The sequence below is a fragment of the Salvelinus namaycush genome, chromosome 4 (genome assembly GCF_016432855.1).
Source record: "Salvelinus namaycush isolate Seneca chromosome 4, SaNama_1.0, whole genome shotgun sequence".
Lineage (NCBI taxonomy): Eukaryota > Metazoa > Chordata > Actinopteri > Salmoniformes > Salmonidae > Salvelinus > Salvelinus namaycush.
In genome coordinates this window covers 54,603,621-54,629,304 of record NC_052310.1, presented here as the reverse complement: position 1 = coordinate 54,629,304, position 25,684 = coordinate 54,603,621, and the positions used below count along the sequence as shown (strand labels likewise).

Sequence of the window (25,684 nt, the reverse complement as noted above, 5' to 3'; positions counted from 1 at the left end):
GGCAATAACATACATAATAATATAATCCGTAAATAGATTGAGTTTACTTTTTTACAGATTGCCCATTGGATTTTATATAAGTAGTGAAGAGAACAGGTCCCAAAATTGACCCATGTGGCATGACCCCTGTGGTAATTCAAGAAATTCAGACTTAACCCTATCAATCACGATGGCCTGAGTTCTGTCACTAAGATAATCGTGAAACCATGAACAGGCTGTCACGTTGGTATGAAGGATCAGGAGACAGGCGCAGGAATGCGTAATATTCTAATATTCTATCGTAATATTAAGCTCCAAATTACGGCGTGTCGTGTAAAGGCACGGGGACGAAGACCAAACAGACACGTAACAAAAACACAGGGTTGAAACCCAAACAAAAGAGCGAGGAGTACCTTGAGTAAATAAGACACGCGCACAATGATTAACACACGGGACGAGACCCGTAATCATCTGCGCAATCCACAACACACAGCACATACTCACACGCACCAACGGACATTGTAACAATAATCGACCCCACCATGGTGAACAAAGGGCACATATATACAAATACAATCAGTGGGAATAGGGGCCAGGTGTGCGCAATGAAAGTTCCAGTGGGATCCGTGACACAGGCGTCAGAGCTCAGGCCTATCGAGGACAACTTATTCAATAAAAACCACAATAAATGTTCAAAGAACTTTCTAAGAATATTATTTACAAACATATACATTCCGTTCTCACCATATACACTCTCTCTATCCTCTATCTTGCTAAGTGTGTTCAGGTTTGTTGGCCTAAGCAAATTAATATCCATGTGTCCTATGATGTATTGTTGTGTGTGATGTATTGTTGTCTCTACCTTCTTGCCCTTTGTGCTGTTGTCTGTGCCCAATAATGTTTGTACCCTGTTTTGTGCTGCTACCATGTTGTGATGCTGCCATGTTGTGTTGCTACCATGTTGTTGTCATGTTGTGTTGCTACCATGCTGTGTTGTCATGTGTTGCTGCCATGCTATGTTATCCTCTTAGGTCTCTCTTTATGTAATGTTGTGTTGTCTCTCTCGTCGTGATGTGTGTTTTGTCCTATATTTTTATTTTATTTTTAATCCCAGCCCCCATCCCTGCAGGAGGCCTTTTGCCTTTAAGTAGGCCATCATTGTAAATAAGAATTTGTTCTTAACTGACTTGCCTAGTTAAATAAAGGTTAAATAAATGTAAAAAAAATAAATATCTGTGCTTGGAGTTCAAAACCATTAACCTAAGCTAGCAGTGTAATATATAGCAGAACATGATAAAAAACAACAATCATAAACCGTTCTCAGAATATGAATAAAACCTCCCAGGAAGACTTTCAGGGAACCATAGTAAAATGTTCTCAGAACCTCCCTTCACCTTAAACACTGACGTTCCCAGAACAAACTCAAACTCAGTTTTACAGGTCAGGAAACTTATGGCTTCATTCCCAGAACCAATGGGAAACCAAAAACGTACGTTCCCACAACTTCAAAGGAACCAAATGTGCTAGCTGGGAACTAACCTGCTATGTGTCTCAGCATGGGGCATCGTTGGTCCACCTTCAGAGTAACTGTGCCTGAGACCAGGAGCCTCATTTATAAACCGTGCACACGTACAAAATGTCCCCTAAAATGTGCATGCACAAGTTGTCACGCAAAAGTGGGCATTTGTACAAATTTAACTTGAAGTGAGAATGTGCTCACCTCCTCGCAAACTTTAGACCATGCATACAGATGTGCTCACATCTGTTAGTTGTTGAAATATTGTACTGCAAGCTGGTAAGTAATATTTGTGCAAATGGAGAATAGGATGAAAAGCTTATTCATAAAAAACTAAAAACAGGAAAACATATTAACAATGCAACCATTATTGAGAAGAGCGAAAATCTGTTTTATTTTTAGAATCTAAAATAATTAGACATAGAAATCTTATAATTAGGGTGCAGTGGTTTAATGTACATGGCCCAGTGTTGTCCAGGTTAGGGGAGGGTTTGGCCGGTGGGGCTTTACTTGGCTCATCGTGCTCTAGCGACTCCTTGTGGTGGGCCGGGTGCCTGCAGGCTGACCCCGGATTTCAGTTGAATGGTATTTCCTCCGACACATTGGTGCAGCTGGCTTCTGGGTTAAGCGGGCGAGTGTTAAGAAGCGTGGTTTGGCGGGTCGTGTTTCGGGGGATGCAAGACATGACTCCCGAGCCCGTTGGGGAGTTGCAGCGATGAGACAAGATTCAAATTGGGGAGAAAAAAGGGGTATAAAATAAAACGTATAATTAGACACAAGAATCTTTTCCTACTTATTTTATTTTCATAATCATTGCAGAACACACTCACCGGCCAGTAGGTACACCCATCTAGTACTGGGTCGGACAGCGCTTTGCCTCCAGAACAGCCTGAATTCTTCAGGGCATGGATTCGACAAGTCTGAAATATTCCACAGGGATGTTGGTCCATGCTGACGCGATGGCATCACGCAGTTTCTGCAAATTGGACGGTGGTATATTCCTACCAGCCTGTACCGTTTACAGCAGGCATGATGGGTCCATGGACTCATGCTGCTTACGTCAAATCCTGACTCTGCCATCAGCATCACTCAACAGGATCCGGGATTTGTCGGACCAGGCAATGTTTTTCCACTCCTTAATTGTCCAGTGTTGGCCCACTGGAGCCGCATCTTCTTGTTTTTAGCTGACAGGAGTGGAACTTGGTGTGGTCATCTGCTGCAATAGCCCATCCGTGACAATGATCGACACTACTTGGACCTAATAGCCTAGTATATAGATAGTCTATATGTATTTCAAGTTTTGCAATATCATAGGCAGTGCTGTACAGTACAGTTGAAATTAGTAGCTGATATTTTACATTGAAGTAGGCTTATGTACAGTTGAAGTCAGAAGTTTACATACACCTTAGCCAAATACGTTTAAACTCAGTTTTTCACAATTCCTGACATTTAATCTTAGTAAAAATTCCCTGTCTTAGGTCAGTTAGGATCACCACCTTATTTTAAGAATGTGAAATGTCAGAATAATAGTAGAGAGAATGATTTATTTCAGCTTTTATTTCTTTCATCACATTCCCAGTGGGTCAGAAGTTTACATGCACTCAATTAGTATTTGGTAGCATTGCCTAAAAATGGTTTAACTTGGGTCAAACATTTCGGGTAGCCTTCCACAAGCTTCCCACAATAAGTTGGGTGAATTTTGGCCCATTCCTCCTGACAGAGCTGGTGTAACTGAGTCAGGTTTGTAGGCCTCCGTGCTCACACATGTGTTTTCAGTTCTGCCCACACATTTTCTATTGGATTGAGGTCAGGGCTTTGTGATGGCCACTCTAATACCTTGACTTTGTTGTCCTTAAGCCATTTTGCCACAATGCTTGGGGTCATTGTCCATTTGGAAGACCCATTTGCGACCAAGCTTTAACTTCCTGACTGATGTCTTGAGATGTTGCTTCAATTATATCCACATCATTTCCCTGCCTCATGATGCCATCTATTTTGTGAAATGCACCAGTCCCTCCTGCAACAAAGCACCCCCACAACATGATGCTGCCACACCCGTGCTTCACGGTTGGGATGGTGTTCTTCGGCTTGCAAGCCTCCCCCTTTTTCCTCCAAACATAACGATGGTCATTATGGCCAAACAGTTCTATTTTTGGACATTCCTCCAAAAAGTACGATCTTTGTCCCCATCTGCAGTTGCAAACCGTAGTCTGTCTTTTTATGGTGGTTTTGGAGCAGTGGCTTCTTCCTTGCTGTATGGCCTTTCAGGTTATGTCGATATAGGACTCACTTTACTGTGGATATAGATACTTTTGTACCTGTTTCCTCCAGCATCTTCACAAGGTCCTTTACTGTTGATTTGCACTTTTCGCACCAAAGTACGTTCATCTTTAGTAGACAGAACGCGTCTCCTTCCTGAGCGGTATGACGGTTGCATGGTCCCATGGTGTTTATACTTGCATACTATTGTTTGTACAGTTGAACGTGGTACCTTCAGGCGTTTGGAAATTGCTCCCAAGGATGAACCAGACTTGTGGAGGTCTACAATTTTTTTTCTTAGGTCTTGGCTGATTTATTTTGATTTTCCCATGATGTCAAGCAAAGAGGCACTGCGTTTGAAGGTAGGCCTTGAAATACATCCACAGGTACACCTCCAATTGACTCAAATGTTGTCAATTAGCCTATCAGAAGCTTTTAAAGCCATGACATCATTTTCTGGAATTTTCTAAGCTGTTTAAAGGCACAGTCAATTTAATGTATGTAAACTTATGACCTACTGGAATTGTGATACAGTGAATTATAAGTTAAATAATCTGTCTGTAAACAATTGTTGGAAAATTTACTTGTGTCATGCACAAAGTAGATGTCCTAACCGACTTGCCAAAACTATAGTTTGTTAACAAGAAATTTGTGTAGTGGTTGAAAAACAAGTTTTAATGACTCCAATCTAAGTGTATGTAAACTTCCGACTTCAACTGTATGTATAGTATGTGCACAGACTTTTCAGAAATGGCGCATACAGAAATTGAGTGTGAAATTTATGCAACGGTTTTAAATGAGGCCCCTGAAGACTTGTGTTGGCTTCCAGAGCTAATGCCTTGGCTTTAGCTCAATAGGCTAACACAGTCCTGTTACACAAAGGTAACCCAGGATTCACACCCAGTTTGTTACACTTACAGTTACTGTATTTTCCAGGTGAGCTCCTGGGTGACGTGGATGATTATGACAGCCGGTTCTATGGAGGAGAAGAGAGAGGTGTTCTCATGTCTGGTCCATGTGGCCAGGTGCTGTTGGAACATGGGAAACTATAACACCGTCATGGAGTTCCTGGCTGGACTCAGGTAGAAACAAGGATAGAACCAATTATTCAAGGGAACACTCTACATCTCTCTATTAACACTCAGCATCTCCCCCATCCTACCCTTCAGGTCTCGCAAGGTGCTTAAGATGTGGCAGTTCATGGACCAGTCGAACATCGAGACCATGCGTGCTCTGAAGGATGCCATGGCGCACCACGAGACGTCTGCAGAGTACAGGAAGGTGGTCTCGCGTGCACTCCACATCCCGGGCTGCAGGGTAGTGCCCTTCTGTGGGGTCTTTCTGAGAGAGCTAGGGGAGGCCCTGGATGGAGCAGCTAGCCTGATCAGCCTCAGACCACGCCTCAGCTCACAGGACTCTGTGGAGGTGAGGAATGATACATTTTTTGCCTGGTCCCAGATCTGTTTGGGGGTTATGACAATGGCCATAGGAGTTGTCAAGACAGTAAAAACATATCTAGGATCAAGTTAGAGCATTGACATCACTGCACCTGTTTTCACCTGTTGTTTCCCATACTTCCTTCTGTGATATTCCTTACAAGACATTTAAATAACAAGTTTAATGTTTCAAATTGTATTGTCACGTGCCCAAGTATAGTGAAATGCCTTTCTTGCAAACTCTTCCCCAACAATGCAGTAATCAATATTTTTAGTACTATCAAAAAAAGTAAAGTAGAACAAAAACACAAGAAATAGAAGTAAGAAGAGCATGAGAAAGTAAGAAGCTATATACAGGGTCAGTGCCAATACCATATTTACAATGTGCAGGGATACTGGAGTGGTATAGGGGTAGATATGTGTAGGGATAAGGTGACTAGGCATCAGGATATATTATAGACAGAGTAGCAGCAGCGTGTGTGATGGTTGTATGTGAGTGTGTGCGCTTGTCTGTGGAGTCAGTATGAATGTGTGTGCGTGTTATGTGTGTGTGAGCAAATTAAATGTGTGTGTGTGTGCGTGTGCGTGTATGTGTGAGTGAGTGTGTAAAGTGTGGATAGAGTGGGTGTGCGAGTGTGCATAGTCAGTGGGAAAATAAATGTTAGCTATTTAGCAGTGTTATGGCTTGGGAATAGAAGCTGTTCAGGAGACTGTTGGTGTCAAACTTGTTGCTCCGGTACTGCTTGCCGTGCGGAAGCAGAGAGAACAGTCTATGGCTTTGGTGGCTGGAGTCTTGAACAATTTCCTTTCAAACCGCCTGATATAGAGGTCCAGGGAGCTGGGCCCCAGAGATGTACTGGGCTGTCCACACCACTCGCTGTAGCGCCATGTAATCAAGGACGGCAGTTTCCATACCAAGCAGTGATGCAGCCAGTCAAGATACTCTCGATGGTGCAGCTGTAGAACTTTTTGAGCATTTGAGGGCCCATGCCAAATCCTTTCAACCTCCTGAGGGGGAAGAGGCGCTGTCATGCCTTCTTCACAACTGTTTGCGTGTGTGTGGACCAATTAAGGCCTTAGTGAGTTCTATCTAAATATCAAGTGCATTAGACCTTTTCTTATCAAAGTCCATCCCTTTAGGCCAAAAGTGAATCTCCACACAACCCGACTCATCATGAATATACTTTAGTAACTGTTCCCATCTTAAACGCCACCATGTCTTCTTTCCATAGTTTCTCTCTGACTACAACGGACAGGACAACTTCCTGCAACGGGCGGGGCCAGATGGGCTCAACCAACCAGAGAAGGAAGGAACCGTCAATAACATCCTACAGACCATCCGTAGCTGCAACCGCAGTATGGAGTCTGAGGATGGGGAGGAGTCCGGAGGGGCTGGTGATGGGAGCATCCCTGGTTCACGTAAAAACTCCTTCATGGACGGCTACCGCAACCAGTAAGTGTTCACAATGGAAGCACCTAACTTTTTAGTGGATTGTGCTGGATTTTGGCTTTGATTGTGCTAGAGAGTGTCAATAAAATTTGGAAACACTGGTACCACAACACCATACGATATGTTGATCTGCTATCTGATACAAGCTAGGTGAAGTTGGCTCCTCATTTCAATATTTAATTGTGTTAAATATAATTGTCAATGCATTATCATTTGTTTTGCATTTAGCTTCTTTAGAAATATTTGTGTTGGTGTCTAATTGTATATAATCTGCATTCATTTGAATGTTTTTGGGGGTAATTTTCCTCTCCTGAAAACCCTCTTCTCCGTAATTGGTCAGGTTCACCGTGGGCGATCTCTCCGACTCTGCGAGTGACCCATCTGACCTATCACAGGGCAAAGACCCAGACCTCCAGGGTAGTGGTGAGAGGACTCAGAAGGCCTTTGCCCATGGTACGGAGCTCATCCCCTGGTACATCCTTACCCTCCACCCCCACGTGCAGCACTTCCTCCAGCAGGGCGCTACTGTGATCCATTACGATCAGGACTCCCACCTCACTGCCCGCTGCCTGCTCAGACTCCAACCTGACAATTGTGTCCTCACCTGGGCCAAGCTCCACAGTGGCGGTGGGGGCCTTCCTGGTTCTAGCCCTGTCCCTGACTCATCCAAACTTCGGAGCCCCACCGGGTCAGGGGCTGGTGGTCAGACCCTCCCACACTGCAGGCCTCAGTACTGCGGGCAGTCCATACTGAAAGGCCTGGCGGATGGATTCCTGGATCTCTCCGTGGCTAAAGCTGTCTTCATGGGCCATCCAGGGGCTGACATTCAGGCGGTATGCCTGCAGAACAAGCTCTCATGTGGGTTGAGCCTGGAGGAGTGTGGGGTGACTCTGCTCTATGGGCTCCATACAACAGACAACAGGTTATTACACTTTGTGGCCCCCAGAAACACAGCTAGGATGGTGTATTCTGGGCTGCAGGCCCTGTTAGCTGCTCACAGGAGGTTGAGGAGGTTCCCTGATCAAAGGCTGCAGTGGCTCCGTAGGAAGTACATCAACCTCTATCAGGTGAGGGACTGTGATGTAGTGATGGAGTCAAGTTACTAAACCTCAGGTCAGAGTTAAGTCCCAATTCCATAGTGTTCCAGTCTGAGTCAGAGTCACTACAGGTGACACTAATGGTGTCACCAGTCATGAAAATCGTGACACGAGTGAGTCCTGGACTCGAGCACTTCAACAGTGTTCCTCTGTCTTCTAGGAGGATGGCAGGTACGAGGGTCCGACACTAGCCCAGGCCATCGAGCTGTTTGGAGGCAGGAGATGGAGTGTGGGTGCTGGTAGCATGGAGAAGTCTGGAGCTCAGAAGAGCAGCCATCTCACTGTGACCTCCAATCAGAAGACTGGTAGCTCTAATAAAAAGAAAAAGAAGGCTATGACTAGGGTGAGAAAACACATTTTCAGTAGAGATTAGAGAACTCCTGCACAAATTCCTGGTGCTGGGTTGGAAGAGCATGTTGAGTCAGTTTCAATAAAAGAACTAAATAGTTTGTGTGTGTGTTTGTGTGTGTGTGTGTGGTGATAGGGGGACAGTGGGGATGCCACAGATGATGAGATGGTTTCACATAAGGTGAAGAGTGGTTGGGATATCTTAGTGCGGAGTGCACCGGACCCAACAGACAACATGGATCAAGACCAAGACCAAGATGACAACAGCTCCTATGGTTTCCCAGGGCCTCTCTCCCCCTCCAGCAGTAGATCCATGGTCATTAGCACATCTTCCTCCTCCATCTCCTCCTCATCCTCAGCCTCCAATCAGAAGGCTCAACCGGGGTAATATGCTACAAAGTGGGGTATATTCTTCATTATAAACTGGGTGGTTTGAGCCCTGAATGCTGATTGGCTGACAGCCGTGGTATATAGCACGGGTATGACAAAGCATTTATTTTTACTGCTCTAATTACGTTTGTAACCAGTTTATAATAGCAATAAGGCACCTCTGGGGTTTGTGGTATATGGCCAATATACCACGGCTAAGGGCTGTGTCCAGGCACTCCACGTTGCGCCGTGGGTAAGAACAGCCCTTAGGCGTGATATATTGGCCATATTTCACACCCCCTCATGCCTTATTGCTTAAGTGTGTGAGTGTGTATATGCTTAATGTTTCATTCATTTGTGTGTGATGATGTTTGTGCTGGAATTCGGTACACATAACATCTCTTTTAATGTGTATTTTCATTGGCTTCTCGCTTCAGTAATAGGCCCAATCAGACACTACCTAGCCGGGGTAAGAGCCAATCAAAGAGCTTCCAGAACCTCATGGTATCAGATGGCACCATGAGCTTTACTGAGTTTATTGAGCTCTTTAAGTCCTTCAGGTAATCTGCTCTAACTCAACATGTATCTATCTATGCTGTAAATTGTGTAATAAATTAACTGTTGATAAAAGGTACATTCCTTATGATTTTCCCAGTGTATTTGCCAGTGTAAAATATAGCCAGTATTTAATCAATGGCAGATTGTGGCTTTCCAGATAGGGCTTTCAGTAGTGTGTTTGATTTGCTCACTAGCATGACCTACAATTGAGTGAATTGGGGCCTACATATTATGTTCCCATGTTGTTGTGTAGTATCCGGAGTCGTAAGGACCTGAAAGATGTGTTTGATGCCCATGCTGTGCCCTGTGGTCAGTCTGCCTCTGAGTCTCCTCTCTACACTCACCTCAGCATCGACGACACAGTCACAGAACTGCAGCCAGACCTGGGTGAGTTACCTGCCCAGTTGGGGTCAATTCCATTTAGATTCTAAAGGAGTAATGTAGCCTGGTCCCAGATCTGTATGTGTTGTATAGTAATGTTTGGCTTGCTACGGACCACTGGCGTTGGTGAGAAAAGCAACAACAGATCTGGGGTCGGGCTAGAAATAACAGCAGGCTAGAAATAACAGTCTTCAAACTACAAACTCACAGGAAGCTCAGAAAATGTGCAGTGTGAAAAGCCCTTAAAGTGCCCTAACATACTCAGCTACTCATATTTGCTTTGAAGTCAAGTCTATAAATATGTATTTGTATTTTCCCCCATACTAGACCTTCTGACACGTAACAGCCTGGATCTTGGCCTTTCCATCCGGATTAAGCGACACATGTCAGACAATCAGAAGCATATTTCAGATGCCATAGCTGCAGCTAGCATTGTGACAAACAGTACTGGCGTGGAGAGTGTCTCGCTGGGAGCTCTGGGCATGACCATCATGCACCTCAATGACTTCCTGGTCAATTGTCAGGGAGAGAACCACTCGCATGATGAAGTCCTAAGAATCATCCAGGTGTGTGTGTGTGTATGTGTGTGTGTGTGTGTGTGTGTGTGTGTGTCATTGTCGGTGTCTATGCATGTGTGTGTGTATACTTTCTACTTTGTCTTTTGTCAGACAATCTTCCACTGAATTAGTGAAAGAGACATGTGTTGTGTATTCCAGAAATTTGAACCGTCTGCCAGTTTGCGTCAGATTGGCTGGATGTCCTTTGAGGGATTTGCACGGTCAGTATTTTTAGTATGCGTTTGTGATCCCTGCGGGAATTGAACCCATGACCATGACATTACTAGCACCATGCTCTTACAAACTGAGCCAAAAAGAACCACAATTCAGAAATAACCTAGGTTTGCTTTCCCCTGCTATAAGGTATCTGATGGACAAGGACAACTCTGCTTCCAAACTGGAGGAGTCTCAGCTGAATGTGTTAGAGCTCCAGTACCCTCTGTCTTACTACTACATCGCTACATCACACAACACCTACCTGACTGCCCACCAACTCAAGGGAGAGTCATCTGTGGAGCTGTACAGCCAGGTGAGAATCAGAACACTCGGTATTACCATGATGGGGATAATACTCCATGTAATGTTATTTACTCAAACCGATTGAGTTTACAGCAATACAGCTGTTAAGCTGATAAACTGTAAGTGAAAAGCCTCTTTCCTGTAGCTAATTTGGAGGGAAGCCCTACCAGGGCTTGAGCCTGAGTCCTTGCGTCTTATCCAATTACATCAAGAGATCCAAACCTTCTTGATCCAAGCAATAGAGGTCTCTAGGTGTGATGCTAAGGTCGCTACATTATTGTTTGTTTGTTTTCTTGTTGTCTCAGGTGCTCCTGCAGGGATGCAGGAGTGTTGAACTGGACTGTTGGGATGGAGACGATGGCATGCCAATCATCTATCATGGACATACCCTCACTACCCGCATACCCTTCAAGGTGTGTTGAGTTGAATTGAGCTGAGTTGAATTGGGTTGGGTAAGTTGAGTTGATCTGGGTTGAATTCAGTTGGGTTGAATTGAACAGAGTTGAGTTGGTTTGAGCAGGTTTGAGCTGAGTTGAACTCAAAAAGATAAGATCACTTTATTGGGCAATTGCACACAAGGTCCAACCGAAATTTTCGCTTATAACCCAACCCCTCCGAAAGACACACACATACATAGACCCGTTTTGGAGAGGTGCAGGGTGCCACACTGGGCACCTGGGAGGCTGTTGTTGTGGGGGGTTAAGTGCCTTGCTCAAGGGCACAACAGCATCTAGGATTTGATAGCAGCAACATTTTGGGTTGCCAGCTCACTTCCCGCCAGATTTTTCCTGTCAGAACCGGGATTCAAACTGGCAACCCACCAGTTGTTGGCTCGCCTCTCTAACCGCTAGGCTACCTGACGCACATGTAATCCAGTTCCTCCTCCCATTCCTGCAGGATGTGGTGGAAGCAGTGAACCGATCAGCCTTCGTGACCTCTGACCTGCCTGTGATGCTGTCCATAGAGAATCACTGCTCCCTGCCGCAGCAACGCAAGATGGCCAACATCTTCAAGGTGAGTAGGCCTACTTACTATTCTGTCCAGTTCATTGTTGAAATGTTGAGATGTTAAATGGGCTCTCATGCTTGTTGGTGTTTTACTCAAGAAAGTGGATATTCAGGCGGTAGATAAAAAATAAATGAAGGTTAGGGTTAGAGGGGGTGATGTTAGGGTTAGAGGGGCTGAGGTTAGGGTTAGAGGGGGTGGGGTTAGGGTTAGAGGGGGTGAGGTTAGGGTTAGAGGGGGTGAGGGTTAGAGGGGGTGGGGTTAGGGTTAGAGGGGGTCAGGTTAGGGTTAGAGGGGGTGGGGTTAGGGTTAGGGTTAGGGTTAGGGGGGGTGAGGTTAGGGTTAGGGGGGTTAGGGTTAGAGGGGGTGAGGTTAGGGTTAGATGGGGTGAGGTTAGGGTTAGAGGGGGTGAGGTTAGGGCTAGAGGGGGTAAGGTTAGGGTTAGAGGGGGTGAGGGTTGGAGAGGGTAAGGTTAGGGTTAGAGGGGGTAAGGTTAGGGTTAGAGGGGGTGAGGTTAGGGTTAGAGGGGATACGGTTAGGGTTAGAGGGGGTGAGGTTAGGGTTAGAGGGGGTAAGGTTAGGGTTAGAGGGGGTAATGTTAGGGTTAGAGGGGGTGAGGGTTGGAGGGGGTAAGGTTAGGGTTAGAGGGGGTAAGGTTAGGGTTAGAGGGGGTGAGGTTAGGGTTAGAGGGGGTGAGGTTAAGGTTAGAGGGGGTGAGGTTAGTGTTAGAGGGGGTAAGGTTAGGGTTAGAGGGGGTGGGGTTAGGTATAGAGTTAGTGAACAGGAACATATACATTGCCTTTAATAAGTCAATCATAATTGATCCGTCTTCCCTTCCATAAACAGATTAATACTCTGATGGTGTGTTTGTGTGTTGTCCTTCAACAGACTGTGTTTGGGGATAAGCTGGTGACAAAGTTCCTGTTTGAGAGTGATTTCTCGGATGACCCGCTGTTGCCATCACCATGGCAACTGAGGGGGAAAATCCTCCTCAAGAACAAGAAGCTGAAAGCTCACCAGACGCCGGTGGACATCCTCAAACAGAAAGCAAGGCCACTGATAATGAACACACTAAACAAAAGTTCTTAACAGTTACTGATCCAGTCCTTTATCTATATAATGTGCTGTACTGTATGTACCTAAAATGATGGTACACTGATACGTAATTAGAATGAACTAAGATTGTCCTAAATAAATCTTCCTGATACAGGCTCACCAGTTGGCACAGATGCATGCTCAGGCCAGTAGTGTGATGCCTCCTCCCTTCCCAACCATCAACAATGAGGAAGAAGATGAAGAAGAGTATGAGGATGAATACGACTATGAGTACGAATCACTATCTGATGGTATGATCACACCATCAATAGCATCCCAGTGTCTGCCAGTTTATAGTCAAGCCATTTGGGTCGTAACACCCTCATAATACCCTCAGACAGCATACTTTTAATTATCCCAATTCTTCTACTCATCCTGTGACCCCCTACTCACTCTTCCTCTGCAGCTGACGTCCCCACTTTATCTCCTGCTTCTTATGTCCCAGAAGGTAATACAAGTAATCAAATGAATCACTTAAGATGAGCTAAACCCACCGCATGCTTGTTGTCCTGTTGCTGAATAGATTTGTGCAGTGCTCTGGTACACTGGCTGTGACTGTGTCCATTGCACAAGGGGGTTGTGATATTCAAAAGATTCTTATCTACTAAATGAGTATCCACTGACACTCAATTTGATTACCAAGTGGGTCAAAGACAAGAGATTGCTTGAAAGCCAATAGTTTTGGGCCAAAGGTTTGAATGTTACATAGTTCTTTGTCACCGAAAACATCAAATTAGATTATACTGAATGAGTGCGTGTTTTTGTTTAGACTGCAATAATAATGTATTTGGCTGGGAATGTCTACGTTGATACAGATAATATCTTGGAGGATAGACCGGAGGGAAAGTCTTCATCAGGGGAGAAGTTACAGACCGAACACAGTGACGAAGTCCCCAAGAAGATGAAGAAATGTGAGAGTGCAACTCACAACAAAGGAAAGGTGAGTTTGTCCTCTATCTCCATTCGTCACATTAGGTTGGATCCAGTAAATCCAGAAACAAAAAAGCTAAATAACCAGTTTGTACCTTAATGTTTGATTCATCACAGCATGAAACATGGGGTTAAACATTTAAAAACACATATTTGACATGGATGGATATTATTGGTATTTGTCTGAAATAGTTGTCTCTTTTGTATTTTTATACACACACACACACACACACACACACACACACACACACACACACACACACACACACACACACACACACACACACACACACACACACACACACACACACACACACACACACACACACACAGGTATTTGGCAAGGAGTTGGAGGAAGAATTCAAGCTGCCTCAAAGCAAGAAGGAAGGACGCCAGATAGCCCAGGAGCTCTCAGATTTGGTGATCTACTGTCAAGCTGTCAAATTCCCAGGTAGTTCCTTACATTACATCCTCTTCTGTAAACAAACTATACAATTCTTGTAAATAGGTTTGTTTCCAGTCTTTTGATATAATTGTAGGTATAGGCCTATATAATATCTCTGAAGCATTTGTCTTACTTTTCTTTTCACATTTGGATGACTTCTGTGTGTGTGTGTCCCAGGTCTATCCACCCCTACTCCATCTGAGACTCCCAGGGAGAGAAAAGAGAGAAAAGAAGTTATTTCTTCTAGAGGAAAGGGCAGGAGGTCCATCTTTGGGAATCCCCCAGGGAAAGGTTTTCCAGGGGACCCATCGACAGTGATGCGCACCCCAGGGCGAGGTAGGCTACTCTTCTCTGCCCCATGACTATCTATCTGTGACCCAGATGGGCCCAATACTCACAGAGTTCTAACTCAAGGCTAAGGGTCTGCTACTATTTCCTAGACAGGCTAGACATCTTTTGGATATACTTGAAAGTTAAACCCTTTGCGGTCAGTGTGTCTCACACACACACACACAAACGCATACCTCTAATACACGTCTCTCATAACCCTTTCCCCTAAATCTGAAGGAGCAGCATCAGAGGGCCCCCGTCCCAACTGGGAAGAATCACCCACCTCCCCTCCCTACACCTGTAATGCCTCCCTCAGCTCCCTCATCCGCACCCCAAAATGCTATCACGTCTCCTCAGTCAATGAGAACGCTGCCAAGCGCCTGTGTCGCCGCTACTCCCGGAAGCTGATCCAACACACCAGCGCCCAGCTCCTGCGGACCTACCCGGCAGCCACACGTATCGACTCCACCAACCCCAGTCCCCTACTCTTCTGGCTGCATGGAATACAGCTGGTCGCTCTCAACTACCAGACCGATGGTGAGCTAGACGCTAGGAGTCGTCAACTAAATCAAGTTTGCTTTATTATGCCTAAAGTGGGAAATTAATTTGGCTAGCTTCATTCTAGCAAACCATGTTAGACCTACTGACAGAATGAGTTGGCGCTGTCTGCATTCAGTTGAAAGTACAAAGGGACAAGGGGTTTGGCAAATTCACTATTTCAGAAGTTGAATCAGGGAAGCCAATTGAATGGAGCACAAGTCGACAACATTCTTCTTGAAAATGACATCGTCTGTCTGAAATTCTAGTTTTTGGAGCACAAACCTCTTTTTGAGTCTTTCTGAAAGTGACCATATTTCTCTCTCTCTCTCTCTCTCTCTCTCCTTCCCTGACAGACCTGCCCCTGCAGCTGAACGCGGCAATGTTTGAGCCTAACGGGGGTTGTGGGTATGTACTGAAGCCCCCGGTCCTGTGGGATGCCAGCTGCCCACTCTACAGACATTTCTGCCCCCTTGACAGAGACCCAGAGGGCATGAGCCCCGCCTTGTTCTCTCTCACTGTGAGTATATAGCAGTAATAGTTGGATGTATACAGTGCATTCAGAAAGTGTTCAGACCTCTTGACTTTTTACACATTTTGTTTACGTTACAGCCTTATTCTAAAATGGATTGAATTGTTTTTTCCCCCCTCATCAATCTACACACAATACCTCATAATGAAAAAGCGAAACAGGTTTTTAGACATTTTTGCAAATGTATTAAAAATAAAAAACAGAAATACCTTATTTACATAAGTATTCAGACCCTTTGCGATGAGACTCGAATTGAGCTCAGGTGGATCCTGTTTCCATTGATCATCCTTGAGATGTTTTTACAACTTGATTGGAGTCCACCTGTGTCAAACTCAATTGATTGGACATGATTTGGAAAGGTACACACTTGTCTATATAAGGTCCACAGAGCAAAAACCAAGCCATGAGGTCAAAGGAATTGTCCGTAGAGCTCCGAGACAGGATTGTGTCGAGGCACAGATCTGGGGAAGGGTACCAAAACATTTCCCCAGCATTGAAGGTTCCCAAGAAGACAGTGGCCTCCATCATTCTTAAATGGAAGAAGTTTGGAAGCACCAAGACTATTCCTAGAGCTTGCTGCCCGGCCAAACTGAGCAATCGGGGGAGAAGGGCCTTGGTCAGGGAGGTGACCAAGAACCTGATGGTCACTCTGACAGAGCTCCAGAGTTCCTCTGTGGAGATGGGAGAACCATCCAGAAGGACAACCATCTCTGCAGCACTCCACCAATCAGGCCTTTATGGTAGAGTGGCCAGATGGAAGCCACTCCTCAGTAAAAGGCACATGACAACTTGGAGTTTGCCAAAAGGCACCTAAAGATTCTCAGACCATGAGAAACAAGATTCTCTGGTCTGATGAAACCCAAGATTGAACTCTTTGGTCTGAATTCGAAGCGTCACGTCTGGAGGAAACCTGGCACCATCCCTATGGTGAAACATGGTGGTGGCAGCATCATGCTGTGGGGATGGTTTTTAGCGGCTGGGACTGGGAGACTAGTCAGGATCGAGGGAAAGATGAACAGAGAAAAGTACAGAGAGATCCTTGATGAAAACCTGCTCCAGAGCATTCAGGGCCTCAGACTGGGGTGAAGGTTCACCTTCCAACAGGACAATGACCCTAAGCACACAGACAACACAACGCAGGAGTGGCTTCGGGACAAGTCTCTGAATGTCCTTGAGTTTCCCAGACAGAGCCCAGACTTGAAACCGATCGTACATCTCTGGAGAGACCTGAAAATAGCTGTGCAGCAACGCTCCCCATCCAACCTGACAGCGCTTGAGAGGATCTGCAGAGAAACTCCCCAAATACAGATGTGCCAAGCTTGTAGTGTCATACCCAAGAAGACTCAAGGCTGTAAAAGGTGCTTCAACAAAGTACTGAGTAAAGGGTCTGAATACTTATGTAAATGTGATATTTCAGTTTTTCCTTTGTCGTTATGGATTATTGTGTGTAGATTGATGAGGGGGAAAAATACAATTTAATACATTTTAGAAGGCTGTAATGTAGCAAAATGTGGAAAAAGTCAAGGGGTCTGAATACTATCTGAATGCACTGTACATATACTGAGCGTACAAAGCATTAGGAACACCTTCCTAATATTAAGTTGCAACCCCTTTTGCCGTCAAAACCGCCACAATTTGTCGGGGCATGGACTCTACAAGGTGTCGAAAACTTTCAACAGGAATGCTGGCCTATGTTGACTCCAGTGCTTCCCACAGTTGTGTCAAGTTGGCTGGATGTCCTTTGGGCGGTGGACCATTCTTGATACACATGGGAAACTGTTGAGTGTGAAATACCCAGCAGCTTTGCAGTTCTTGACACACTCAAACCGCTGCGTCTGGCATCTACTACCATAAGCCGTTCAAAAGCACTTCAATCTTTTGTTTTGCCGATTCACGCTCTTAATGGCACACATACACAATCCATGTCTCAATTGTCTCAAGGCTTAAAAATCCTTCTTTAACCTATTTCCACCCCTTCATCTACACTGATTGAAGTGGATCTAACAGGTGACTTCAATAAGGGACCATAGCTTTCACCTGGTCCATGTCATAGAAAGAGCAGGTGTTCATAATGTTTTGTCCACTCAATGTACAATCACATGATAACAGTAGTATACAACAAGTAGCTAGAGATCTGCGAAAGCAGCAGTGTCAACTGGTTTCCTTTTTTGTTCAGTTAATATGATGCAGTTTTTTTATTGACATCTTTCTCTCGGTCTCCGTCTCTCTCTACCGCCCTCCCTCCTTCTCTCTGTCTCTTTCCATTCCTTCCAGATCATCTCTGGTCAGAATGTATGCCCAGGGACCACAGCAGGCAATCCCTACATCGAGGTAGACATCATGGGCATGCAGGCAGACGGGTGCCACTTCCGCACCAAACCCATCCACCGTAATCCCCTGAACCCCATATGGAACCAGAGCTTCCACTTCCCCCTACTCATGGCTGACCTGGCCTTCCTACGGTTTACTGTGGTGGAACACAACAGCTCCCAGACCACGGCTCATAGGATCATACCACTCAGAGCACTCAGGACAGGTACAGTAGGCACACACACAGACACTCTGAAAAAACACACACAGAGACACACACATGTTACAGAATTTTATCTCTGACTTATCTTCCATGGACTAATCTCATTTTAAGCACAGGCACACACACACACAAAGATTGTGTTTTTTATTAAAAACTAGAAGACCCAAGCTTGGTACAGCTACAGTCCTTTCAGATGAAAACAATACTAATTACCAAATGAGTGTAGAAAAATGCAGTCATGATTAAAACTCCAGACATTCCAAACTTTAGGCTTATGGCCTTACTGTTGAATGCAAATGTCGGCCTATATGCTGCTATAATGAGTCTAATTCATGCACAAACTATTCTGTTTGAAATGATCCTTTTTGTTTGTGCAAAGACACAGAAACTGCAAAAACTGTCAGAGCTATTAACACATCGTTTTGGAGGGACCTTGATAGTCCAACAATAGACTTGCAAATAGCCTAGTTGGTAAAAAAATTGATATACACTGCTCAAAAAAATAAAGGGAACACTTAAACAACACAATGTAACTCCAAGTCAATCACACTTCTGTGAAATCAAACTGTCCACTTAGGAAGCAACACTGATTGACAATAAATTGCACATGCTGTTGTGCAAATGGAATAGACAAAAGGTGGAAATTATAGGCAATTAGCAAGACACCCCCAATAAAGGAGTGATTCTGCAGGTGGTGACCACAGACCACTTCTCAGTTCCTATGCTTCCTGGCTGATGTTTTGGTCACTTTTGAATGCTGGCGGTGCTCTCACTCTAGTGGTAGCATGAGACGGAGTCTACAACCCACACAAGTGGCTCAGGTAGTGCAGCTCATCCAGGATGGCACATCAATGCGAGCTGTGGCAAGAAGGTTTGCTGTGTCTGTCAGCGTAGTGTCCAGAGCATGGAGGCGCTACCAGGAGACAAGCCAGTACATCAGGAGACGTGGAGGAGGCCGTAGGAGGGCAACAACCCAGCAGCAGGACCGCTACCTCCGCCTTTGTGCAAGGAGGAGCACTACCAGAGCCCTGCAAAATGACCTCCAGCAGGCCACAAATGTGCATGTGTCTGCTCAAACGGTCAGAAACAGACTCCACGAGGGTGGTATGAGGGCTCGACGTCCACAGGTGGGGGTTGTGCTTACAGCCCAACACCGTGCAGGACGTTTGGCATTTGCCAGAGAACACCAAGATTGGCAAATTCGCCACTGGCACCCTGTGCTCTTCACAGATGAGAGCAGGTTCACACTGAGCACATGAGCACATGTGACAGACGTGACAGAGTCTGGAGACGCCGTGGAGAACGTTCTGCTGCCTGCAACATCCTCCAGCATGACCGGTTTGGCGGTGGGTCAGTCATGGTGTGGGGTGGCATTTCTTTGTGGGGCCGCACAGCCCTCCATGTGCTCGCCAGAGGTAGCCTGACTGCCATTAGGTACCGAGATGAGATCCTCAGAGCCCTTGTGAGACCATATGCTGACACATGCACATTTGTGGCCTGCTGGAGGTCATTTTGCAGGGCTCTGGTAGTGCTCCTCCTTGCACAAAGGCGGAGGTAGCGGTCCTGCTGCTGGGTTGTTGCCCTCCTACGGCCTCCTCCACGTCTCCTGATGTACTGGCCTGTCTCCTGGTAGCGCCTCCATGCTCTGGACACTACAATGACAGACACAGCAAACCTTCTTGCCACAGCTCGCATTGATGTGCCATCCTGGATGAGCTGCACTACCTGAGCCACTTGTGTGGGTTGTAGACTCCGTCTCATGCTACCACTAGAGTGAGAGCACCGCCAGCATTCAAAAGTGACCAAAACATCAGCCAGGAAGCATAGGAACTGAGAAGTGGTCTGTGGTCACCACCTGCAGAATCACTCCTTTATTGGGGGTGTCTTGCTAATTGCCTATAATTTCCACCTTTTGTCTATTCCATTTGCACAACAGCATGTGAAATTTATTGTCAATCAGTGTTGCTTCCTAAGTGGACAGTTTGATTTCACAGAAGTGTGATTGACTTGGAGTTACATTGTGTTGTTTAAGTGTTCCCTTTATTTTTTTGAGCAGTGTATAAACATTATATTTTTTTGTACAAATAGGCCACTCCTTTCCTCAACAGCTATCCTTCCAAGAACAAGCTACTACTACTACTCAACTGTCATTCAACCAATCGATAGAAAAAGAGCAGACTCTCTGACCTATCCATCCGTACCGGCACCCAAAACGAGTAGAGCTTTCAATTTCAATTTCAATTCACTTGAAGCAGTGACCCTCTCAATACCGGAAAGCAGGATCGAACATGACGGCTACATCTACAAAATGGAACAAAAGCCTGCAAAAAACAATTCATACTGCATGTGCATCAAATAATTCTCACAAGTGCCAACGTCCCATGGTCTTCACTGACTAGGGGACCAATATATCCAACGTGTCAGGAGAACACAACTATGACCCGGATGGAACGGTGACAGGTCAACAGGTGTGGAACATGACAGTAAATGGGAGTTGAGTATCTCGAAGAAGAGGAATCTGGAGACCGAGGAAAGCAGACACCGCGTTTTGGAGTCATCAGTTGTCTGAGTCTGTCAGAAACAACCCTGTACACAATGTGAAAAAGTGTGTAGACCTACAGAATCACCGGCAAAAGAAGAAGCAGGCGCCGCCGATACTGTCTGAAAGCATCCCTGAGAGCCATGGCATGGCAGCAGGTAACGACGTGGCTGAACCTAGAACTCTTCCCGACCCTGTCATCCTTGAGGCGGGAGTCACAGATGGGGGAGACCCGACGCTGTCTGAACCGGCAACCCTCTCCAACCTGGTCAATCATACCTGAGCTCTATCATAGCACCACGCGTGAACAAGGCCGTGAACACCATTTCTTCCAGCACGACAGTGGACCAGGACAGATTTCTTATCTTCACAACAAAACCCAACTTAGAATTCTGTCGGGCATGCAAGCATTTGTTTGCAGATGGATCATTCAAGAAGATCCCATCTTTGTGCCAGGAGGTACACACCATTCACAGGATGCACAGAAAGGATGCACCCCACCTGCATGATGGAGTCAATGGTTTATGCAGCAGCCTATATTGTTATGACGGATAAGTCTGAGGTATGTACCAACAATTTATATAGCCTAATTATAAATGTTTTTTTTATATTATATTGTATGCCTGTTTAAACGTGTTTTATTGTAGGTCTATATTCAGATTTGTGCTGCCATAGGCCTACACATGAAATAAAACTAGGACTACATTTAAATGATTGCTTCAGTCTAGTAAAGTGTCCATTTACAAAATAGTGCAAAACACCTTGAATTGAACATGCCATCTAATATTATATTTATATTTTTTAGCAAACATGTTGTTGCAGCACATATTCTTGTGCGTTCCAAGTGCTGAAGAGCCTGCGACCCACCTCGTCAAGATGTTCTACACACTCGCATTTGTTCTGCCGGCTGACGTGGTGAAGTGTTTCAAGGAGCTGAAGGAAACTGCATTCTTTTAGGTACCGGAGCTGTCCACCTTTCTGGAGAACTTTGAGAAGACGTGGATTGGCACTGGAGAGAAAGCCCCAGTATTGAACATGGGTATAATGTTAAAAACAGTAGCCTAGGCATATTAGGCTAAGATGATATTTTTTGTTGTTTTTTGATGTTGTTGTTTTTGTGTTATTAATTATTAGGCCATAGCATTGATGACAATGGGACAAATAATAAAATGTCTAACAAGTTGATATATTATTATTCTAGAAATGTGTAACTACCATGATGTTGTCCTACAAGACATCTGGAAGACCAACAGCGTAGTGAAGGCCTGGTATCGGTCACTTGGGTTATTTTTCGAGAAGACCAGACAACCCACGATCTGGGAGTTCATTGACACCTTGTGACTCCTTGGGACTACTACTCATTACCAAATTGTGGCCTAAATGTTCTTGCCCCTGTGTCTAATTGTGTTTTTAATGCAGGCCCTTCTTTTTTTGTTATTCTATTTGATGCAAACTTTTTTGTTAAACCAGGCATTTTGTAAATAAACGTTTCATTGTAAATCATCGGCTTGCTTCATTCATTCTTGAGGGATGCACAAAACGCATTTGGAGACTGTTGTGCTTTCCCATTCAGGAACATTTGGTACTCCAGTCCTGTCACATTGGTTCCCACATTACTCTGAGACCAGACATGAAGTCTCTCTGTCACATCAAGCCTATGCTTGGCAGCTTTGGCTCAGCTAACGGATTCTCTAAATATTTTTCCCGCTATCCAATAAAACAGTCTGTGTTGAAATAATTCCTATACTTTACAGAAAAAAACGAAAATAAAGAGCTTTTCAAATTTGATTAGCTAATTGAATTCACACAGAACTGTAGAAATGCTATGCCCATATAAAGTTTGTTTTAAAAGAGAGAGCAGGGTAAAAAAAAACTTGAAGGGAGAAAAAGCTACAATGTTGTCAAATGAGAGCATTTTATTCCCAATACTAAGTGGCAATTATTTCCAAACGTGTGTGTGTGGCAGGATACAGACATGTGCAGCTGAGGAATCAGCACAACGAGGCCCTGCCAGTCTCTAGTCTGTTCATCTACAGCCATAGAACTGAAGACAGTGGAGCAGCAGGTTCACAGCCTGCATCACGGGTGAGTGTATAGTGTGTAGTGTACAGTATATTGAGTGAAGTGTATAGGGACTGTGTCTAGTGAGTGAATGTGTAGTGCAGATTCTTTCCTACTAATGTCCTGGACAGCAACTCGGTTAGTCTGCAGGATTTTGCATTACCCCTAAACTCATGCTGTGTGTGTGTGTGTCCCAGCTCTTCAGTACAGAGGAGCGAAGGGCTGCTGTGCAGTACAGGGTCACCGTACATGGAGTCCCTGGGCCTGAGCCTTTCATAGTGGTGGGTGTGAGTGAGAGGACCACTGCCAGCCAGCTCCTACACAATGTGAGTGAGCATTGCATCTTCTCACTTCACCATATACTGTACCTCCACATTCTACACATTTGGGCAACTCCATTGTATCTGAAACTCTTATGGGAATGTATTTTTGAGGGGGGAGAGGTAAAGATGATCTGGATCTTCGAGATTCATTTCAGAAAAGTGACTGCAACAATATAATGCTTAATCTCTCTCCCGCCTAGATCCATCCATCCCTCTCCTCCTCCACTCGCTTCTCCCTCTCTTCTTGCTTCCTGATGGAAGAGAGGGTGGCATTGCCCCGGGAGAGGGGGGAGAGTAGGGGTGAGAGGGGGGAGGCTCGAAAGCCTCTCCTGCAGAGGACCATCAGGCCTGAGGAGGAGATACTCAGGGTCATTCAGAGCTGGAACCCTGATGAAGGCTACCTGGGCAGAGTGTGCCTCAAAACGAGAGAAAAGGTTTGGGTGCATTCCAACCTACTCAAAATCGCTGTTCCGTTCTCTTATGATCAAATGTATGACTTTCAATAGGTAAGAAAGTTATTGCACAGTTTTCCCATTTTGTTGCTTCAGAGTCTGGAATTCTAATAATTTTGGTATTTTCTCTACTCAACCTGTTCAACCCCCAAAACTGCTCTGGGGCCGCTGAACTGCAGCTGACCCTGTTCCTTTCAATGTCGGTGTGGAATTCACCAGTTATGACATTCTTTGCCATTATTAATTATACTATTATTGATGTCTGTAAAAAAACACTACCTTTAACTATAAGTTTACTATTCACATTTGTTTCAGCCTGTGAATGAAGGGAAGACAGATACAGAGATGGAGGTAAGCTGTGGACTGGAGGATGATTCCTTCCTGGTGGAAGTACATGGAGTGTCTCCTGACCAATCACAGATGACCCTCAGAGCTCCCCGACACATCACAGCCAATGACCTCATCCAACAGGTATATGGGAGTCAGGCACACTCTTGATGTTTTAGATGTTCAGTGTGATTAGAGAATCAAATGGACTGTCATTCCTTGCATCAGTCTATGAAGCTCAGTCTATGAATTTGGGCGTGGTTACCTTTCCTTAACTACATCCCTTAGCTTAACAGAGTTGCAGGATGTTGAAATGATAGATCATGCCTTTACCTGATCTCCATTTCACTCGCAGACACTGAGCAAAGCCAGACAGTCCAGCGTCCTGCTGTCTGCGGGCAATGCCAGCGACTACATTCTGATAGAGGAGGTGGTCAAGGAGCCCCTGGGGCGCAGGCTCCCTGCCAAACCCACCCAGAGGACCCTCCTGGACCAGGAGTGTGTATTCCAGGCCCAGGGGAGGTGGAGGGGTCAGGGGAAATTCATTCTCAGACTCCGGGAGCAGGCTCAGGGAAAGGAGGTGAGGATATAAGTGATTGTGTGTGTCTGTGTGAAGCTTCAGTTGTTGTTGATTGCCAAATGTATTAGATTTCCTGCATGGGCCATGTGTTTTTAATTTGTCAGTAACTGTAAATATGTTTCTGTAAAAATGTTTGCTGTGTTTAGGATGGCAAGACCAGCCCAAACAAAAGAACAGTTAGCAAATGTCTCAATCTAACAAATCCCACTATTTTGTTATGACCGATATTGAGGTTATTTCTCTGGAGTAACTAGCCATAACTTTAATAACCTCAGACAGCTCCGCGTGAAGACTGTGTCAGACCAGCTCGCGAGGATCGGCGGAAAGGAATATCGTTGGCGAGCGAGTTGAAACGACTGACAGGCCGGAGCCGGGCCGTATGGATCGGGGCTCACACCTGCTCTGAGGTGGTGCACAGCAAGGACGAGAGGGCAGCGTGCTGTCTCCATCTGAGCGAGACCAGAGAGTGACGTTAGTGGTTCTCCTCTACACCTGTTCTACTACACATAAGGTATTATGAGAACTCTAGCATCATAGAGATCCTGCTCTGATTCATGGTGAATTATAGGATCTCCATGTCTAACCCTCTCTGTAATTTCTGGACAAGCAAATCCAAGCCTACCTCCTTTAAGCCTTACTTCTAGTTAAACAACCTCACTATCATTGGGAATTTTGGGGATGGAAACATTCCATTTTGCATCTGAGAACTCCACTGAAGTGTGAAATATAAACTCTTATATTCTATATTTTGGAATGGAGAGTATTTGTACGTGTACTGTATGCTTGTAATCTGTTTGTGTCTATCTCCCTTCAGGCAGTCTAATTAAAATTTCCAAGCTGGCCTGACAGGGCAGATGTGGAATTGGAGCCGTGCAACTCCTGGGTATCTTTTGTCACTCGGGGCAGTCCACAATCTAATATCCTTATCTTAATCTACCTGGAGCTGGAAATGGCACATTATCAGCATGTGCATTTTTGAAGACTTGCATTAGTTCCCCAAGCTAACGCCTAACACAAGCTTCTGGCACACAAAGACCCAGGTTTGAATCCAGTCTGACACAAAAGACAAACACACCGACTGTAGGACAAATACAGACCAGCAGATGGTGATATTGTACTTTCCTATGGATACAGAAGACATCAACCTGGCAAGTTTGAAGTGGTTGAAGAATCAAATCATCAGACAGAGCCGATTTCACCGGTCGTCCTTCAAACCTAATTTATACATTAAAGCCTATGGGTTTTGTTCATCCTTTCACTACTTTAAATTACTGCTGGTTTAAAATACTGTGATATTACTATATAACATTTTCCCAGTGCTTCAGCTGTATCCTTTGGTCCATTTCCTCAGAATGAATCTCTGCAATGACAGACTTGAATTTGACACCAAACCGCTGTGATGACTGATACAAGGGCTTGATCAATAAAGTTGAACATTTTATTTCAAAGCTACTTGCACAACAATAGAACTCGAGTCACTTAGAAATCAGTGCACAATACAGCAGACACACTCAAATCATACAAGT

General features: G+C 45.0%; 1 protein-coding gene across 1 annotated transcript in view; it reads left to right on the top strand.

Annotated features, from left to right (window-relative positions):
- Positions 1 to 24,662, top strand: part of LOC120045925 (1-phosphatidylinositol 4,5-bisphosphate phosphodiesterase epsilon-1-like) — a 38,666-nt gene extending 14,004 nt beyond the window's left edge. Inside the window, exons 4-30 of the mRNA XM_038990850.1 lie at positions 4,691 to 4,836; positions 4,924 to 5,179; positions 6,423 to 6,643; positions 6,981 to 7,707; positions 7,898 to 8,080; positions 8,222 to 8,469; positions 8,892 to 9,014; positions 9,266 to 9,399; positions 9,721 to 9,959; positions 10,110 to 10,171; positions 10,314 to 10,479; positions 10,775 to 10,882; positions 11,367 to 11,483; positions 12,363 to 12,521; positions 12,685 to 12,820; positions 13,385 to 13,509; positions 13,833 to 13,950; positions 14,122 to 14,280; positions 14,515 to 14,811; positions 15,168 to 15,331; positions 17,618 to 17,879; positions 22,382 to 22,500; positions 22,674 to 22,802; positions 23,000 to 23,266; positions 23,597 to 23,722; positions 23,934 to 24,150; positions 24,462 to 24,662. Coding sequence (XP_038846778.1) covers positions 4,691 to 4,836; positions 4,924 to 5,179; positions 6,423 to 6,643; positions 6,981 to 7,707; positions 7,898 to 8,080; positions 8,222 to 8,469; positions 8,892 to 9,014; positions 9,266 to 9,399; positions 9,721 to 9,959; positions 10,110 to 10,171; positions 10,314 to 10,479; positions 10,775 to 10,882; positions 11,367 to 11,483; positions 12,363 to 12,521; positions 12,685 to 12,820; positions 13,385 to 13,509; positions 13,833 to 13,950; positions 14,122 to 14,280; positions 14,515 to 14,811; positions 15,168 to 15,331; positions 17,618 to 17,879; positions 22,382 to 22,500; positions 22,674 to 22,802; positions 23,000 to 23,266; positions 23,597 to 23,722; positions 23,934 to 24,150; positions 24,462 to 24,628 — 5,175 coding nt within the window. The 3' untranslated portion in view covers positions 24,629 to 24,662. The remainder of the gene's footprint in view (positions 1 to 4,690; positions 4,837 to 4,923; positions 5,180 to 6,422; positions 6,644 to 6,980; positions 7,708 to 7,897; positions 8,081 to 8,221; positions 8,470 to 8,891; positions 9,015 to 9,265; positions 9,400 to 9,720; positions 9,960 to 10,109; positions 10,172 to 10,313; positions 10,480 to 10,774; positions 10,883 to 11,366; positions 11,484 to 12,362; positions 12,522 to 12,684; positions 12,821 to 13,384; positions 13,510 to 13,832; positions 13,951 to 14,121; positions 14,281 to 14,514; positions 14,812 to 15,167; positions 15,332 to 17,617; positions 17,880 to 22,381; positions 22,501 to 22,673; positions 22,803 to 22,999; positions 23,267 to 23,596; positions 23,723 to 23,933; positions 24,151 to 24,461) is intronic.
- The last annotated feature ends 1,022 nt before the right edge of the window (positions 24,663 to 25,684 follow it).